This window comes from Alosa sapidissima, chromosome 15, assembly GCF_018492685.1.
Source record: "Alosa sapidissima isolate fAloSap1 chromosome 15, fAloSap1.pri, whole genome shotgun sequence".
Classification (NCBI taxonomy): domain Eukaryota; kingdom Metazoa; phylum Chordata; class Actinopteri; order Clupeiformes; family Clupeidae; genus Alosa; species Alosa sapidissima.
The window spans coordinates 2592304-2610825 of NC_055971.1; the positions used below are offsets into that span (position 1 = coordinate 2592304).

The 18522-nt window shown below is 38.8% G+C and overlaps 2 protein-coding genes across 4 annotated transcripts; both read left to right on the plus strand.

Moving 5' to 3' along the window:
• Positions 1-2740: 2740 nt before the first annotated feature.
• LOC121684097 (putative gustatory receptor clone PTE03) lies at positions 2741-3989 on the plus strand. Its single transcript, XM_042064027.1, has one exon. It carries the CDS (start codon positions 2759-2761, stop codon positions 3698-3700), a length of 942 nt encoding a protein of 313 aa, XP_041919961.1. The 5' UTR covers positions 2741-2758; the 3' UTR covers positions 3701-3989.
• A 2846-nt stretch (positions 3990-6835) lies between these two features.
• Positions 6836-18390, plus strand: LOC121684098. 3 transcript variants are annotated; one of them, XM_042064028.1, is made up of 11 exons: positions 6836-6959; positions 8085-8171; positions 8267-8407; positions 8548-8681; positions 8853-8946; positions 9099-9198; positions 9696-9764; positions 16678-16868; positions 16986-17172; positions 17646-17774; positions 17868-18390. In XM_042064028.1, exons 4-11 carry the CDS (start codon positions 8665-8667, stop codon positions 17894-17896), a joined length of 816 nt encoding a protein of 271 aa, XP_041919962.1. In that variant the 5' UTR covers positions 6836-6959; positions 8085-8171; positions 8267-8407; positions 8548-8664; the 3' UTR covers positions 17897-18390. The 3 variants fall into 3 exon arrangements, with proteins under 3 accessions (XP_041919962.1, XP_041919964.1, XP_041919963.1); XM_042064029.1 differs by lacking the exon at positions 6836-6959 and having other exon boundaries at positions 7993-8171; XM_042064030.1 differs by lacking the exons at positions 8085-8171; positions 8267-8407.
• The last annotated feature ends 132 nt before the right edge of the window (positions 18391-18522 follow it).

The window sequence follows — 18522 nt, forward strand, 5'->3', positions numbered from 1 at the left end:
TCTCATTCAGGCGTAATAATCCAGTCACTAACCGATTCGTCTGCTGCAGCTCAACCTTGTTGCTCAACCAATACAGAATGGGCACCCAAAAGTTAGTGGGAAATGACACCTTAAGTGTTTTTCTACTGTGTTTGGTTCCAATGTGAGGCACTTTTGAATATTATTGGCGGCCATCTTGAATTTGACCTTTCCCGGGCCTCAGAGGTCAAATTTGACTTCCCTCCCAATCTGAAAATAAACCTTATGGTATAACCTAACTATGGCAGAAGTTTCATGTTTCTTTCAAAAAGTGCACAATTTTCATGGTTACCCGCTGTACTACAGGAACTATTTTCAGGTGCTGCATTATATCATTGTGCTGCTGTGCCCATAGTGTTCCTTGATTATTAAGCTGGAATGAGAGTATAGTTCCCTTCTACACAAGCATGAACCCTAAAATCTATGGTTGCTACAAGCGGCACATCCGTGCATTTATTTACTTAAAGTGAACAGCATGTTATTTTATGTCAGCTTACATAAACAAATCAAAACTCAGACGCCTAGCCTACAGTCCATACACAACGTCTACCCAGAAAACCATGCCTGTCACAATCACAGACCTAGGCTACTACAGAGTAGCCTACACAAGTCAGGCGTAGGCTAGCGTACCCACAACAGGTTCTCACCAGGTTCGCACGTCTCTGCAAATAGTTTCCACTTCTACTTGAGCGAAACAAATGCAATCATCGATACTACTCAATCACAAAAAGAAACCTCTTACTCACAAATGGAAGTTCGCTCCCCCGAGTTTATTCACCAATTCCACAAGTTGTGCGAGAACATCCAAACACATTATTGTGACTGAAGTTAAATCTAATTAAGTACTGTCTCTGATAGGCCTACAGGCTACATTACAGCGGCCCTTGTTCTTGTACAAACACAAAAACAAACATCAACAGAATTTGCAGAGGCATATTGAAATAAAGTTAAGGATAAAACATCCACGAACAAACGCTAACCATTCTGATGACTTAGCGCCTGCATTTTTAAAACATGGCCACGCCCTAGTGGCGAAAGACGTTATTGACATGTCATTTTCCAGTGAAACTACTTGAATTTCAGGTTTAATGAAAATCCATGTATCTTCAAAAATGAAAAAGCAACCAAAAAATCGTCACAGTTCTCACTGCTTCATTTCCACTTTAAGACTTCCCTGAAGATATGATATAGCAGCCCCGCCACAAAAGAAATCCCAATTTAACCCCTCGTTATATTTTGTATTAAAGGTGCGATTTGTAGGATTGTTACCGAACGTTCTGTAGGCCAACACTGGTGAACGTTCTCAAGACTACCAGACGTGAGCCTCTTCTGGGTTGCCAGATGTAATGAAGACTTAGCTAACATTAGTTGACCTGCAGCTGCTTTAGTTTCTCCAACCATGACCCAGCTACACATTACGGAAACAGTGAAAACAAAAAATACCTCTCTAACCAACGTAACATATTTAGCTGAAGTTAGCGATGAAGTTTAGCATAGGCTACCTGTTGTGGAGAAATATGGCCAGCTCTGCGTCAGACTTGATATTCTTGGTTTCACGAAGACGTCACCATCTCAGGAAGCTCCTCCGATGTCCACTTAATTTGTTTCTTGTTTTAATTTTGGAAATTTGCCTGCCTCTCATAGGCTTTCATGACTACAACTGACAGCTGTTGACAGTTGGCCTTTGCTAATTTGGCAACCTAAAATAGGAGGACGCGCTAGCCCATTATTAATACGCTATTCTAGAATTAATTGTTCAAAACATAAACGAAAATTCCAAGAGATTCCGCCCCGTAACTCATTTTAGGTTAGAGTAATGTTGTCAAATAAGCCATTACTTCAATTCATTGTGTTTTCTTACTCTCTGACAACATATGGTGATCATTTTTGGAATGGTTACAGATTGGTCCTTTAAAATAGAAATACTATCAGAAATATTAAATATTAGTTGTAAAACAGAGTAGTTTTATTTGTTATGAATATACAGCCCTTCTAAAATGCAAAACAAAAAGATGATTGAAACTCAAGAGCACTGTAATATGTGGTTTATACCCCTGAGGTATCCAACGGTAAGGTTTAAAAGTGGTGTGAATGCTTGGCTGTTCAGACGGGTGTTTAAACTGATGAGGCTTAAGGTATAGGAATAAATGCACTCACTATTATTTTATAGTAATATTCCTTAGGGTCACTTGACATTCATTTCTTGATGTTAATCCTTACATACAGCATATTTTTTGTACTGCAGCTGTGTAAGATGTTGTTGTTAGGGATAATGAGTTATTCATTAAATAATGCTACTGAATGGTAAACAAGAGGCAATGAATGTACAAAATCCAGTATTACAGTTTTGCTGTAGGTGAGAACACTTTTATTCTCTCATATCACAAAGCATTTAATGCTCATTGATGTCTCACTCATTTCAAAGCAACCATAACACTACATGTTTTCATTTCTTATAGAATATGTATTTGCTAAGACTGGCATTGGAGCAACTTTTATTAAACCATTAAATCAGTCGGCATGTATATCTTTCTGAATATAATAGGTGTAGGTACGTCATGTGTAATAAAACCAGTATGTCCTATTCAGTTATACAGATATGCATGTACTGTGTGTGTGTGTGTGTGTGTGTGTGTTAATATTAATTCCTACATGTGATACATCAGTGACCATTGATTGAAATGTATTATTAACAATAAATTATTTTCCTTGTTTCAGAAGACCTCAAAAGGATAGTGAAATGGAAAATGAGACAACACCATCACACTTTTATTTCACATTATTTAAGGGTTATGAAAATGTAAGAATCATTTATTTTCTGTTAGCAGTGGTAGTGTATCTTCTCATCATACTTTTCAATCTAAGTATCATACTGGTTGTATTCAAGGAAAAGTCTCTTCATGAACCAATGTACCTTTTAATTTCTTGTCTGTTGTTCAATTCTCTGTATGGCAGTTCTGCTCTTTTTCCAAGACTCTCTGTTGATCTTCTATCTAAGAGTCACTCAATTTCCCGTCCTGCATGTTTCACACAGATATTTGTTATCTACACTTATGCAATATCCGAATTCACAGTATTAACTGTTATGGCATATGACAGATATGTAGCCATATGTGAACCACTGCAATATCATAACATAATGACACAAAAGAGAACATTTCTGCTTATTCTCAGCGCATTTTCCTGGTCAATCTTTTGGATGGTCCTTGTCATTTATTTTTCTATAAGGTTACCTCTGTGTGGCAGTCAAATACCAAGAGTATATTGCTCAAATTGGTCCATAGTAAGACTTTCTTGTGTGACAACAGTCAGTAATAATATTTTGGGATTTTTTGTCACTGTAACTACAATCTTCCTGCCTGCAGGTTTCATATTGTTCACATACATTAGGATTCTCATTGTCTGTCACAGAGGTACATCGGAAATTAGAGGTAAAGCACTACAAACATGCTTGCCTCACATTGTAAATTTTGTAACCTACTCATTAGCGACATTTTCTGATATTGCACTTAGTCGTTATGAACCTGGCAAAATTCTGAGTGCTATAGCTTTGATGATTTCCCTGGAATTTATTGTGATTCCTCCATTACTAAATCCTCTGATATATGGCCTAAATTTACCAGATATACGTAGGAAGATTCTGAGTCTGGTTGTTTCTTCAAAAAATGTCCTCAGTTCTTAATAACAGTTATTTTAACAATATACTCAGAAAGCTTTCCCTATTAAATATATCATTTCAAAGTTTTTGTACCATACAACAGTTACTTTTTGTTAAAGCCAATACCAGTTTTTCACAATGACCCTTTTGATAGCTATTGGAAAGCCTGCTTATCTATCTGCATAGTTAAGACACAGGAGTAATTTTGGAAGATTTAACACTATTTGATGGAATAGTACAAATGTATGTGCACATGACTCTGTGAACTAAATACATCTATAATGTTAACACTAATGGCACAATGTTTTATACATGTTGCACACATAACTCATATAAAAATAAAATTTGCATTAGAATGCTCTTACAGTCCTCATGACATAAATGCATATATAGTGGTGTGAAAAAGTGTTTGTCCCCTCCTGATTTCTTATTCTTTGCATGTTTGTCATACTTAAATGTTTCCGATCAGACAAATTAAATAGATAGATAGATAGATAGATAGATAGATAGATACTTTATTGATCCCCAAGGGGAAATTCAAGGGTCTCAGTAGAATACAGACATCACACACAACATGCACTTACAGCAGAAATGGTAAACATAAGTATAAGTATAAACATATAACTAAACTCCACTGTACAATAAAGACAGTAGAAGATAAGAAAGATAAGAAAACTAACACAACTAAATACTAAATACACTATATAAATTAAATTTAGAAAGTCCAATGTGCTTGAGGGTGATTAAGCATAAGACGCTTGTAGTGACAGGGCCGGGACTGGTAAGGTGCTAAAGGGAGTGAGTGTCATGGTGAAGGTGCAAAAGGTAGTCCAACATTAGTCCAACAGTGCAAGAATAAGGTCTAGGGACCAGCATAAATAATATGGACAAATAGGAGAGTAAAGTATAATGTAGACAAGGTAAAATAAAAAACTATGTCAGTGCAAGAACAGGTTGAGGTAATAGGGTTATAGCCATTCATTCATTCAGTATTGTAGCAGAAGCCTGACCGCAGCCATTGATCATGTGTGCTAATATAGCATGAAAAACAGTGTAGCAGTAAAACAGTAGTGAAAACATTAGGCTGTGTACATTAGTAAAACAGTAGTAAAACAGTAGTAAAGCAGTAGTGGGCAGTCAGTACTCAAACATGGAGAGGGTGGAGAGGCAGACAGACTAAGCAGAGAAGTCTATCTCTCCTCTTCCCTTTAGTGAGGCATTGAAAAGTTCAATGGCCCTGGGGACAAATGACTTCCTCAGCCTTTCAGTTGTGCATGGCAGTGAGCAAAGTCTCCAGCTGATCAAGCTCTTTTGCTTTTTGATAGTGCTGTAGAGTGGATGACATTCATTGTCCAAGATGTTGATCAGTTTGTTCAGGGTCTTTTTGTCAGATATTGTGATGCACTCCAGTTCAGCTCCCACTACAGAGCCAGCCTTCCTTACCAGCCTGTCAAGTCGCCCAGCATCCTTCTTCTTTGTGCTTCCTCCCCAGCATACCACTGCATAGAAGAGGGCGCTGGCCACAACAGACTGGTAGAACATACTGAGGAGCTTGCTGCACACATCGAGGGCTGAGAAGCAAGAGGGCGTAAGTGACATTTCACCAACTTTACAGTAGAGCCAAAACAAAAAATGGCCATAGTTTCCTCTTACTTTCTGTACTGATTTGACCTATTTAAAGCACATTTATTAACCCAGATGGATGACGCAATACTAAATGAATAATAATTTATCTTTATCTTTTTAAAAAACTATTTTCTACATTTCCAAATTTAAGAAATAGTCACATACGCCTTTTTGGCACCAATATTTTAATGTCATTTGGATATGACATATGGTCGTATCTGATTATTTCATGAGCAAAAAAGAATATGAATGTGCTTGTAAATGAGCAACAGTCATTTTTACACAATGAAAGGCAGTAAAAAAGATTTATATTAGATGATTTATTTCAATGCTATTTATTTTTTATTCATTGCACTATCAATAGACAGACATTAGGAGAGGTGCATCAATATCCATACATTAATGACATTAACTAAACTAATCATGTAAACAAAGTGAATAAAATATTTTGAAAACTTTTTAAAATTGCTATTATGTATTCATCTCACTTGTTGAACTCTGATTCCATATCAGTGGATTAGACAACAATATGTATTAAAATGTTTTCAAAGTTTTAAGTATGTGCAACAATATTCATTAATTCATGACATTGACTAAACTCATGTGAACACAATATTAAACAAATTTTAAAAAATGTTGCTATACAACTAGACAACCATAGGAATTAATATGTTTTTAAGTATTTGGAGTATGTACAACACTATTCATGAATGAATGACATTAACTAATCAAGTGAACAAAATGTTCAGAAACTTTTAATCTACTGTATGCATTACATCTCAGTTGATTCAGAAGCCTTCAAAGACTGGTAAAAGTCCAAATAGGAACTGGGGATACTGCCATTTGTGCATAGTGTGATCAAGTCTTTTTTTTTTAGTGCACTGATCCCTGGTTGGGATTTGTTCAACTTTTTAGGCTCAATTGCACGTGAACCTCTTGTCTCCTGTTGCCCAACCTCAAGAATGCGGAATTCGTCTCTCGTCACTCGTCAATTCATACTTGAATTGGATACATCTTGGATTTTCCTTGGTGTAGCGCAGCCATTTTAATTTCTGCCAGCGGATACTGTCTCCCTCTGTGTCTTTGGTTCTATTTCGCATTGTTTGTTGTGAAAAAGACTTGAAATCAAGGAAGTCAGTATGGCCAAGTTCTATCACATCATATGGCTTGTTTTTCCTTGCCATCCTTACAAGTGTGTAGTATCCCTGTGGACTGTATACAGGCACAATTTTTCTTGCAGTCTCAATAGCTGCATGGACATTATCACATTCCATTTGGCTGTGTCCAGACTCCATGAACTTGTGGTCAATAATAGAAATGGGCAGATTCACAGCATGGAGACACATGGTGCTGAAACCGGCATTTCTGTTCTGTCCTCCACATGTGTTAGAGTACAGCACCAAGTGATCAGTGTCTGAAAGTGAGGACAGATACACAGTAAATTCACCAGTGTCAAATATGCAGTGTAAAAGTACATTTACTCTTTCCGAGCAATTACAACAACAGATAGAGTAAGCTGCTCTCCAGTGTCAGTGAAAAATCACGTTGTTAAAATACGTGGTGTCAGAAGTGCTCTGGAGAGCTCCGCCTACATTTTCCTCATTTTTCAATTCGAACAGAAGTTTCCCGCGCCATTTTTTCTCCTCCGAGGATTTCGGTAAGTGTCTCCTATTCACATATTAAACGAATAATATGACATGTGAATAAAAGTCGCATGATAGAATGACTTAACATTCTTGTTAATCTTATGCTCCGGCTGGTCTTTCATCTTAAAATACCAGATTTTAAAGTGATAACGTTAACTTAACGTATGACTTGAGGGCTAACACTTGAATGATGCAAGCAACGGTCCACGGTAAAGTTATCTGGTGCTAATGTGTGTTATATTACATTACACGTAGCGAAACATTAATGCCGTCTAATTTAAGTAATTCAATGAGTCCCCATGTTGTAATGTTTTTGAAGCGAGCTAGTTGCTAACTTTAACTAGACGATATCAGTATGAGAGATAACGTGTAGAGGTGTGATCGGGTCTTGGTCCATAACGTTAGTTAACGTTATAGCAAAGGCTGCACATGAAGGGAGTGGTTAAAATGGCAAACGTTAGCGTTATGCTATGCCAATACCTGGGCAGTCACGTAATGTAGTTTGAAATAGCTAACAATGTCAAGCTAATAGACTAACTAGCTAACGTCTGAATCGAGGCTAGTCGAGGTAATCATAATCTTGTTGTAACATTATGGAGGGGTGATTATGCATTTTGTTTTTTTGCCATGTCCATAACCAGGAAAATATTAATGCCTGTATTGGGAGCCTCAAAATTGGCTAATGTGATGTTAGCGTGACTAGCGACACGTGTACAGGCATGTAACGATATGACATGGTTCAACACGTGCTGGCAACTCGAATGTATTCATGGGTTTCATCAGGTCCCTTTCCACAGGTGTATTAATCAAGCACCATGCAGTCTGCATTGATAATTAAGGTGCTTGATTTTATACACTTGTGGAAAGGTACCAGATGAAACCCCATTTTTGTAATGTTTAAGACAGGGTCATACGTTGGTAGCATTACATTCAAGTCAATTTTGCAAAGATAACCCCCCCCCCCCCCCCCCCTATACTTAAAATATGTGCTTGAATTGATCTACCACATTCAAATTGGCTTTGCAGCAGAGTTATTTTGTGCATGAATGACCACATAGTTTTAACATATTTATTTCAATAATTTTTGTGGACTTGTATGGACTAACCATAAGGAATGGTGCTGTTCCTCTCTACAGGAAGGATGCTACTTAAAACAAAACTTGGTGATGTCCAGAAGTTTGTAAGAATAACAGAGCTTAATCTTACAGAGTTTCTGAATGCAGGTAAGAAACTAACATGTGCAGTGAGTTTTATAGAAAATAAATAATGAGATTAATTGATCTTTCTGTTAACACAAGCTTTTGTGCTCGGTTTTTAGCATTTGCAAAGTTTGGTGTCCCACCTGTAACAGAAGGTGTGAAAGTTTTTGACAGTTCTGGGACAGAGGTGGATGAGGATGTTTTTGAGGATATAGTAAATGATCCCTCAACTGGGGTGTTAACCATCAAATTTGATACAGGTTTGTTTCAGATATAGATAAAAGGGATAATGTGTATATTTAAATGGAAATATATTTGTCAATGCAATGCTATGTTTACATTGTGAATCAGATTAATGTAAGGAACATGTATACACCCTTTTTTGTTACATTTTTGACAGAGTCTATCTCCACTGTGGCTTCTCCTGAGTATTCTCAACCGTCATCCCTTAATTCATTGGACTTGTAGGAGACGGTCATCATTCCAGATAGCCCTTCCAGAAAACGCCAGAGGCTGGATGCAGAAGCCAAGCAAGTAAGGGTTGACACAGATATCAATGCTTTCTTGTGAATTAATTCATTTTGACTTAAAATAATGTTTCATATTACGTCATGAACATATTGTTGAAGTCATATTGCATTATCTTATTCTCATTAACTTTAATGAAAGGAAAATGACTGAAAATTCCTTTCTTCATTGTTGTAGTACATCACCACCCAGACAGGTGAAAGAAAAGTATGCCAGAGGAATTGTGACCTTATTCCCGTACCTCAGTGACCCATACTCTAGGAATGGCTATGTGAGTTACATTCAGTTGGTTGTGGTAAATGCTAAACATATTAAAACGGTTACATATTTTAAATCTTACCACAGTATGTTGTTAACCATTTTCCACTTTTAAAACCTACTAATGAGGAAATATAATTGATGATGTCCTTTTTTTTGTTCAAGGAGCACTATTATGATGGTGAGAGTGGCAGTGGATATCTTGCTTGGAGGATTAAAACGATTCAGAGAGGCTCTGCTAAAGACAGACGAGCATCTTTTGGAGGTAACGCTATGAAGAAAATATTGCAAAAATGTAATGACTAAACCTGTTGCAAGATCACACATTGTTTGTGCAGCCTATCATTAAAAAAATCCAGTTCAGTCAAATTAAAGCAACACCAAAGAGTTTTTTGTACTTTAAAGTAATGTTCCCAAAATCGTTTCAGTGGTTCATCAACTCGTAACAGGGTGAACTGCAATTCTGCTTTCGCTTCGTGGCCCTCTATTGGCTATAACCGCACTATGTAAGTTTGCCAGATCGGGTAGCGGATCTGTAGTTCGATGGAATGAGACTTAAGAAACTACAAATTTGACTTGCATCTGATGTCGCAATGCATCGTACTTTCATAAACTCCTGCAACATATTCTACCTTGTCTGTGGACATCGTTATTTGCAAAGCTGGTGATAACCAAATAGCGTGTGTGCGACAGAGGAACAGTTCTTTGGTGTTGCTTTAATGTTATAGAAAGTGCATGTCTACATTTTGCCCGATTGTGTAGATTCAGCAGAAGGACCATCTGGTAAAGACATTTCTGGAGGACCAACTGTCAGACGAGAGTCCCAATACATACAGTGGGCAGTGCTTCGAATTGGCCAGCTTCACTCGCGGTCCGCGCGTGGGATCACGCGGTATCACGCGACTTTAATTTGTATTTTTCCAGTGAGACGCTGCAACAACCCAAACAACCGGTAGATGGCTCAAGTGAGCAGGGTGTGTCATAAAAAGAAATGGAGCCTGGAAAACCCTACACAGACTTCACTACAGACTTTAGCAGACTGGTTTAGAAATAATGTAATAGCCAGAAATATGCCTGCCCTAATAAAGAAATATTTGGTTAACTGCGAGTGAATCCCGTTTGCAGCCGTAGAGACGCAGGACAAATTGAACATTCTGGTTTTCTCCGAGTGCAACGATGATAGACAGACATCATTTGGACAAAATATAGAGTATTAACCTCCGTTGCTCAGCCAAATGCCTTCCTGTTACGTCCTGTTATCACGGAGTTAGGCCTACAGGCGATAAACGATTTTTGATGGTCACAAGTTTACTTCATTAGGGACTATTCGTTATTTATTTAAGGGGCTACCGGAGGAGTTTGGGGAGCATTAGTCCAAAAAGACGTGACCCTCCCTCGCCACCAATACATTTTTCTATGACCCTCCAAAGTGATTATGAAAAAATCACTGTCAACTTTTTCCGGGTTTATCGCCTACTGTATTTTAACGTTTTCACATATTTGGCCATAAGCCGTTTATCATAGGCTATCACGAAACCAAACTACAAAGGCGAACACTTTAACAGGGGGAATTGATTGGGCATGAATCATGCTGAACGCTATTTCGCTACCTTAGAATAATAAGGTTCTATCTGCGTTTTGAGTAGGTACAACCGGGACGATTGAAACGGGGACGAATGAAACATTCCGGTTTTCTCCGAGTGCAACGATGATAGACAGTCATCATTTGGATAAAAAAAAAATATTAATATTAACATGGAACATATTAACCTCCGTTGCTCAGCCAAATGCCTTCCTGTTACGTCCTGGTATCACGGAGTTACGAGCGATAAACGATTTTTGATGGTCACAAGTTTACTTCATTAGCGGTTTATTTTTTTGGATTATTAAAGAGTGTTTTTCATTTAAAGGTTTGACTTCGTGCTTATTCAGAAGAGCATTTAGTGCTCTCCCCAATCCCAGACGTTCACATTGCATGTTTGTTTGTAATGGATGCAACCGCGAGATAGGCTATGCGTTTGACAATAAGTTGTTAACAGAACCAAGACATATAGCCCAGCAGCAATCTAGGGACTGATCGTTATTTATTGAAGGGGCCACCGGAGGAATTTTGAGTGCTTCAATTGGAAGTTGCATGACCCTCTCTTGCCTGCTAGAAATTGTTCAATGACCCTCCGACAGAATTGTTAAAAAAAGACATGACCCTCCCCTGCCAATTGTCTTCCGCCCGCGCCACAACCACACACTTTGTGATAACATTCTTAAATCAATCTTTCCCGTGAGCTTGCATGCTACCAGTCCTTCCTTTTCAAATGTGTTGCGCCTGTTTGCACAATTTCACAAATAATCATATGTGATTAATAGTATGACAAATAATCCTTGTGCACGGGGACCGAAACAATGCATGCCAACTTTTTCTGTGTTTATCACGTATTTTAACTTTCCCCGCTGTCTTGCCGTTTTAATGTTTTCCCGAGAATATCCTATATTTTAATACTCTCATAACAGCCCTGCCATCGGGCCTGTCTCTGTGTTGCCCTGTTGCTACCCCTTGCCCTTCCAACGAAACAGATGTCTTCAAATCATCGTTTTCCTTGCTTGAAGGCGAACTTAGAGTGATGTTAACCTATTTAAGTTTAACGGCGCGATTGCCGTAAGAGCACGATTCATTGGCGCTTGCATGTTCGGCCTTATGTCTACGTGCGCACCTGAGGCTACTCAGCTGCAAGAGAAATAATTTCCCCTCTTTGTATGTTCACTGCAAGTTGGCCTACCATAACTTACCAACTCTGCACTGTAGACTGGCTATTTATATTTTTCTGTGAAATAAGCAAATGTATTTGTTCAACTTTATGAAGCAGAATTACGCATAGGGTACTTGGAACATAATACATTTGACAAAGGACAGATGAATGTTGCTAGTGACAAAATATTAACTTTCAGTGTTTTAAGATGTCTTTGTCATGGGGAAGTGTTTTTCCCCATGCATTTATTCTAGGTTACTGTCAGTGACTGCCGTGAGAGAAGCGGGTTCTGTGTTTCGTTCATGTCAGTGACTGACGCGAGAGAAGCGGGGTCTGTGTTGTGTTGTGTTGCGTTGCGTTAATTTATTTTCATTGGGCATACCGTGCCGTGCCGTCCACAGCTCTTCAGTTCTGACAAAGCCAAAATTACTCCTTTTGAAACAATGAGTGCAGGAGGGGGGGGGGGGGGGGGGTGTCCCAAGCAGCTTTCAGCCATAAGGCTACTTTGAGAACATTTCAATTCACCCGACACTAATATTCAAAAAATTTAAAACTATTTCGGCATAGCCTATAAAGCAGTTTAATTAAATGGAATGTTAGTTGTAAACAAACGAGCTACTTGGTGAGGCTTGGCCTAACAGATGCGCTCGTGCCTTAGATGGCAGGAAAAATCTTCACGATAGGCCTATTAACTAACCACCCGATTCACGTTGGCTGGGGGGAAGGGGGGCCATCAGACAATTGTGCCCAGTTAATCCGGCCCTTCCCCCAAAAAATCACACCTTCCCACCCCTGACAGCTTAAAAGAAGTCAAGAGGACTCCTTACTCACAGACCTAGTCACAAACCTGCGGTTTTGAAATCCTATGCAGCTACAGGAGCTTCCAATCGCGAGGAAGCAATTTTGCATTGTAGGCATAACTAACATGCAATAACGCCGCCAACAACAACCAAAACTAGGCTAATCATTGTCAACATGTAAATTAAATGTAACATTATTGTCAATCAAATTAAAATGTTCTCTTTTGCAAACGTAGGCATAGTAACAGAATAATTTAATAATGTTACAAGATACTACATCAATCCGTATGTTTCATTGGGCTACTAGGCTATTTGTTTTGCCTTGATTCATTTAGGCTAGGCCTTTTTATTCAGGGGCCATATTCACAAAGAATTTTAAGGCTAAAAGTAGCTCCTAACTGGCGAATTTAGGAGCAACTCCTAAAAATAATGGGCGTGTCACTCCTAACTTTAGGACTCCTAATTTTTTCACAAAAAGTAATTCACGAAGCATTTTAGACCTAAAAGTAGCACCTAAGTCTGGGACAGCTTAAGTCGAGAGGACTCCTAACTCACTAAGACCTATTCATAAACAGCTTTTTTGTGGCATTTTACGTTGCGATGTTTTGAAATAGCCTATGCGCAACAGGAGCTTCCAATTGCGAGGGAACAATTTTGCATTCATAAAAGGGATGCAATAACGCCACCAACAACAACACAAACTACTCATTGTTAACATGGAAATGAAATGTAACGTTTCATTGTGAATCAAATTAAAATGTTCTCCTCTTTGCAAACGTAGCCTAGGGATATGGTGACAGATTAATTTAATAAATGTTGCAAAGGTAGGCTACTGCATCAATCCATAGGCCTATGTTTCATTAGGCTACTAAGCTATTTGTTTTGCCTTACTCTTCATTCAAGACTAGGCCTTTTTATTCAGTTATTAATCATCTTCCGTCCTTCACATTACTTGTGTAGCGCACGCATTCTCCGACCTGTCACCTGTCAGTCATCATCGGAAGAGAGGTGTTTGGAATTCCCGCGTTACAATCGTCAGCCAATCAAGGTGGTCACTTCAGTCAAGCTCGTGCATGAGTAATGACGTCATCCATAGCCACGAAGACTCACTCCTAGTTTAGGAGTTGTCTGAAAGGCTTTGTGAATAACTTTTAAGAGAAAACTCCAATCTAAAATCTTTAAGTGCGATTTAGGAGTAGCCTACTCCTAGTAGTAAGATAAAAGCCTTTGTGAATAGCCTACGGCCCCAGTTATTCATCATCTTCCGTCCTTGTGTAGCGCACGCATTCTGAGACCTGTCACTCATCATCGTAAGGGAGGTGTTTGGAATCATGCCCGCTTTACAATCATCAGCCAATCAGCCAATCAAGGTGGTCACGCTTGCCCATTTACCCAAATTAATGGTCGAATATTACTGATGATCATTGTTATTTAAGAACATGCAGTGTGCGTAGGGTACCAAAAACATCTTGCTCGTAAAAAAGCATCATAACGCACATTCTGGCGGGTCTGTTATTTACTGTAGGCTGCGCAAACCACATGCCTTTATTTTGGGCAAGCCTGCATTCATTCATTCAACCTTTATTTATTCTAGGAGGGTCATTGAGGGAAGCCCTCATTTTCAATGAAGCCGAAATTACAGAAGCGAAGCAAAGCGCTCCACAAACAAGACAACATTCGAGGCCTTCTGTTGAAGAATTTTATATAAAGCCTGCGCTGACAGTAATCCTCCTGCCCCTGATAGGCCTACCACAGCTGTGGATAGTGTGGAATGTTCAAGTAATAACACAATCCAATGTGTGTCTCAATTGTCCCCCGCTGACCACCTCACACATTTCTCTAGATTTTGCAACGAACTTACATGACACAATGCCATAAAATATGCAAGTTTTAGGACACAGAATAATGTTTGTAATGATACCAGGTAGGCCAGGTATTGTCGAAGGTGCATGGTGAAGTGAAATTCTTACTTTGGAAAACAAACATTTGCCGATATCATCGCCGATCATCAGAATATTGCAATAGATTCTGTGTTCTGGACTGCAGGTAACTTGTTAAGCCAAGTGGTTATCAAACTTTTATTTCATTCCCCACTTTGATCAAGGGGCATGACTGATGATAGTGGAGATAACGTGTTATCCCGAGGCTATTGCAAGTCAGCATCTTTGACGGTAGTCTATTAAAAATTAAAAAAAGTTTTCGATGTCCTAAACGGAGAGCCATACTTTATTGTTTTTAACGATCTCTATGCTACTCACAAAAATGTAGGCATGGGGACATGATGAAGTAGGTTATCCAACTGTCGTGTGTTAAATTATTGTGATTACGAGCCAGTGGTTTTCAAACATTATGTGTGACTCGGACATCTAACTAAATGCAACAGGCTCATATCGTCCTCGCATTCGCAAAATGAGGACCAGTGTTTTGTCAAATTGCAAATAGCTATTCGTTTTAACTATTTTTTTTATGATAGTAGCCTATACAAAAAGCACTTCATACTATCTTAATCTTGGAATATGGGGAGGGAAGTGGCGCGTCTGCAGTCAGCCAAATATGAATGTAATTCTGCGGCATAAAGCAGATGTAATTGTTTATTGTACAGAAAAATAAAAATGACATGTCAAGCAGTCAATTGACTACATTGCAGTCAAGAAGTAGGGCAAATTAATTTACGAAACCAAAACGTGGGTCATAGTTGTCTAAGCCTCTATTGCGTAGCCTGTTAAAAACGTCGCCAGTCAAGTCAAGTCAAGTCAAGTCAAGTCAAGTTTATTTATATAGCACATTTCATACACAGAGGTCATTCAATGTGCTTTACATAAACAAAACCAAACGATAATAACAAATAAAAGCATAGAAGGGCAATATAGTCAAAGAATAGTTAAAAGGTAAAGATCATAATAAAAGGAAAACATAAAACACAAGGTAAAATCATTTAAAAATAAAGAATAATTAGTAAGCAAAAACAAAGGCAAAAGTAGTAAAAAAAGTAATAAAAGACAAAGTAGAATAATTATCGAGGCAGATTCAGAATTTGTAACTCGGCACAGTTAGCAGAAAGCGTCTGAGAACAGTTTGGTCTTAAGTCTAGATTTAAAACTGGCTACAGTTGGGGCCTTTTTAATGTCATCCGAAAGTTGGTTCCACAGCTGAGCCGCATAGCAGCTAAAAGCTGCTTCACCATGTTTAGTTCTAACTGTAGGTTTTACTAGCAGGTTTTTCACCTGGGACCTGAGAGGACGAGAAGGTGTGTACTGCTGAAGCATGTCTGACAAGTATTTAGGTCCTGCTCCATTTACTGATTTATAAACAAGCAATAGTGCTTTAAAGTCAATTCTGTGACTTACTGGAAGCCAGTGCAAGGACTTAAGAATTGGAGTAATGTGGTCAGTTCTTTTAGTTTTTGTTAGAGTCCTAGCTGCTGCATTTTGTATCACCTGAAGCTGTTTAATAGTCTTTTTAGGAAGGCCTGTGAACAGTCCATTGCAGTAATCAACCATGCTGGAGATAAATGCATGAATGAGTTTTTCTAAGTCATGTTTTGACATCAGCCCTCTGAGTTTGACAATATTTTTGAGGTGGTAAAAAGCTGATTTAGTTATCGCTTTCATGTGGCTGTTGAAATTTAGATCACTGTCAATTAATACACCAAGGTTTTTAACAGTATCCTTTGCCTTCAACCCTTTTGTGTCAAGGAGAGTGGCAACCCTAAGTCTTTCCTCATTTTTACCAAATATAATTACTTCAGTATTTTTACCAAATATAATTACTTCAGATAGTATTAAATCGGCAACAACATTGTTTTCTGCAGAAGCCTACCCAAGGATACAGATTAATTCTGAACAGTTATTTCTCTACTGGCTCAATTATCACACCACTGTTTTGATTTGCGTAGTTGCGTTAACCCCAACACTGACAATAATGTAGACAGCAAATTTCGATTTCGATTTTCGTGTAGTCAAGCCTTAAGCCATACCCAAGTAGCCTAAATCGAGGTAATGTTTAATTATGCATGATTTATTTTGTTATTGAATTCGTAGGCTGGGATTACTCTCGGCAACAATTATGTAAGGGACGGCAGGCAGAGCGATGTACAGTGGCAGAGCGACGCACAGTGGCTGAAAGTGGTACTAAAGCTTCTCGCAGCTTCACGCCGCGTAATGCGCGAATGAAGTGGTCATTTGAAAGCGATGCCCACTGTACCAGATACTACCCTCAGTGAAGATCAGTGCAAGGAAGCGATCTCGTTGATGAAACATTCGACGGATGAGGACACTGTGATGAAGAAAATGAAGCTGACATTTGCCTATCGCCACAACTTGGTCCTCAACCCGCAGCATTCAAACAACATACTCTCAGATTTCCCACGTTTTAAAGACGTCAAAGGCTTGGTAATTATCTTGGCACATCTATCTTAACTTTGAACAGTAGACCTGAGTACTGAAATACTGAAACTAGAATAACTCATACTATTTACTTCTGAAATTGTCCCAACACCCCAAACCCAGATTGAACAGGATTTCATTCTGATGTTTGGAGAGGATGTATCAGGCAAGCTTCTGGAGCGGTGGCCAACCACATTTAAGAAAAAGATCATCAAAGAGTCCAGAAAGCTTCCGTCCATCAGCGAGGTTGAAGAACTCCTCCTAGCTGCTGATCCTCCTGAGGATGCCACTGAAGTGGATTTTGACTCTGGTAAGTTTCTGTTGCTAGTTGTATGGCACTCAATTTTGTATTGACCTCATGCATCATGTCTAAACATCGACATCAAGGTAAAAGTCTAATTTCTAATCAGAGTGCCTCCAAGTTTTTGGCTGATGCTGTATGTTGAATAAGACCTCAAAAGCAGAAATAGTTGGTGTATTTGTTTTAGATAGATTATATTAACTTTATTGTCCCAGAAGGGAAATTTGTTTTGGGCGCACATACATCCAGCTGCCTAGCATTCAACACACATCAGTGCAATACAACATAACACATAAAACACATAAGAGATAGATTGATATCCAGACAGCAAGAATAAGATAATCAGTACCTGAATCTACAAAAAATGTCTAAACCATTATATTGCAGTTATGCCAATAAATTAATATTGCAACCTTTTCCAGTTATATTGCACGTTTCCCTAAAACTCTATCCACATTCATTGAAACCTTTGTTTTTTACAGCTTGGGACAGTGATCTGGCATCAATTCTACTGCTGCTGCATCTAATTCCACCGACAGCGCAGGGTCGGAAGAGACCAGGCAAAGTTGCGGCCTCCCAAGCAGAAAAAACATCTTGTTGTTTTCAAGAAGGTTTGTATGTTTACTTCTTTATGACAAGAAGTTTATGATATTCTTACAGCCACATTAATGTAATTGCCACTCCATGTGTATTTGTCTTCTCAGAGTGGAACAAGCATCCAGGAACATCTTGATGCAATCAGAACCAGCGCTCAGCCCTATCTCCTGGCGGTCGGACCGAAGAAGAGTGAGCTCCACCAATTCTTCATAGTCCTTGACCAGAACGCCAAAACATGCAGGTCAACCTCGTCCCTTGGTGCCTTCGATGAACTCTTCAAGGCACATTTTGTCTTTGGTACTTCGTACAACTCGATGCTGCACAGCATGTATGTTTTTATTCAGACTACAGTGTACAACATTGATGTTTCCAAAGTCAAAGAGAGTCCTCGTGTAGCTGAAATTAGGGCAAGACTGCTTCGATAGAGCTGAGTGCTGGTCGTTAATACTTGAGATTTCACTATAATGCAGTGTTTTGTTTGTAAGGCTGAGTTAGATGGTTCAAATAAGCTTGTTAGGCATATACGATCAGTTCATGGTAGGGGTGTAACGGCACACGGAAGTCACGGTTCGGTTCATACCTCGGTTCGGACATCACGGTTCGGTACGAGTTCGGTACAATGGAGGGAAAAGCAAAACAAAAATGCAGAAAGCATTTTTTTTTTATTATTGTGCATGTCTCAGGCTGTACCACCTAGTGCCATACAGTCTCTTCCCTGAGCTATCTGCAACAGCCTGAAGTGTGTAAGATGTAGGCTAAACA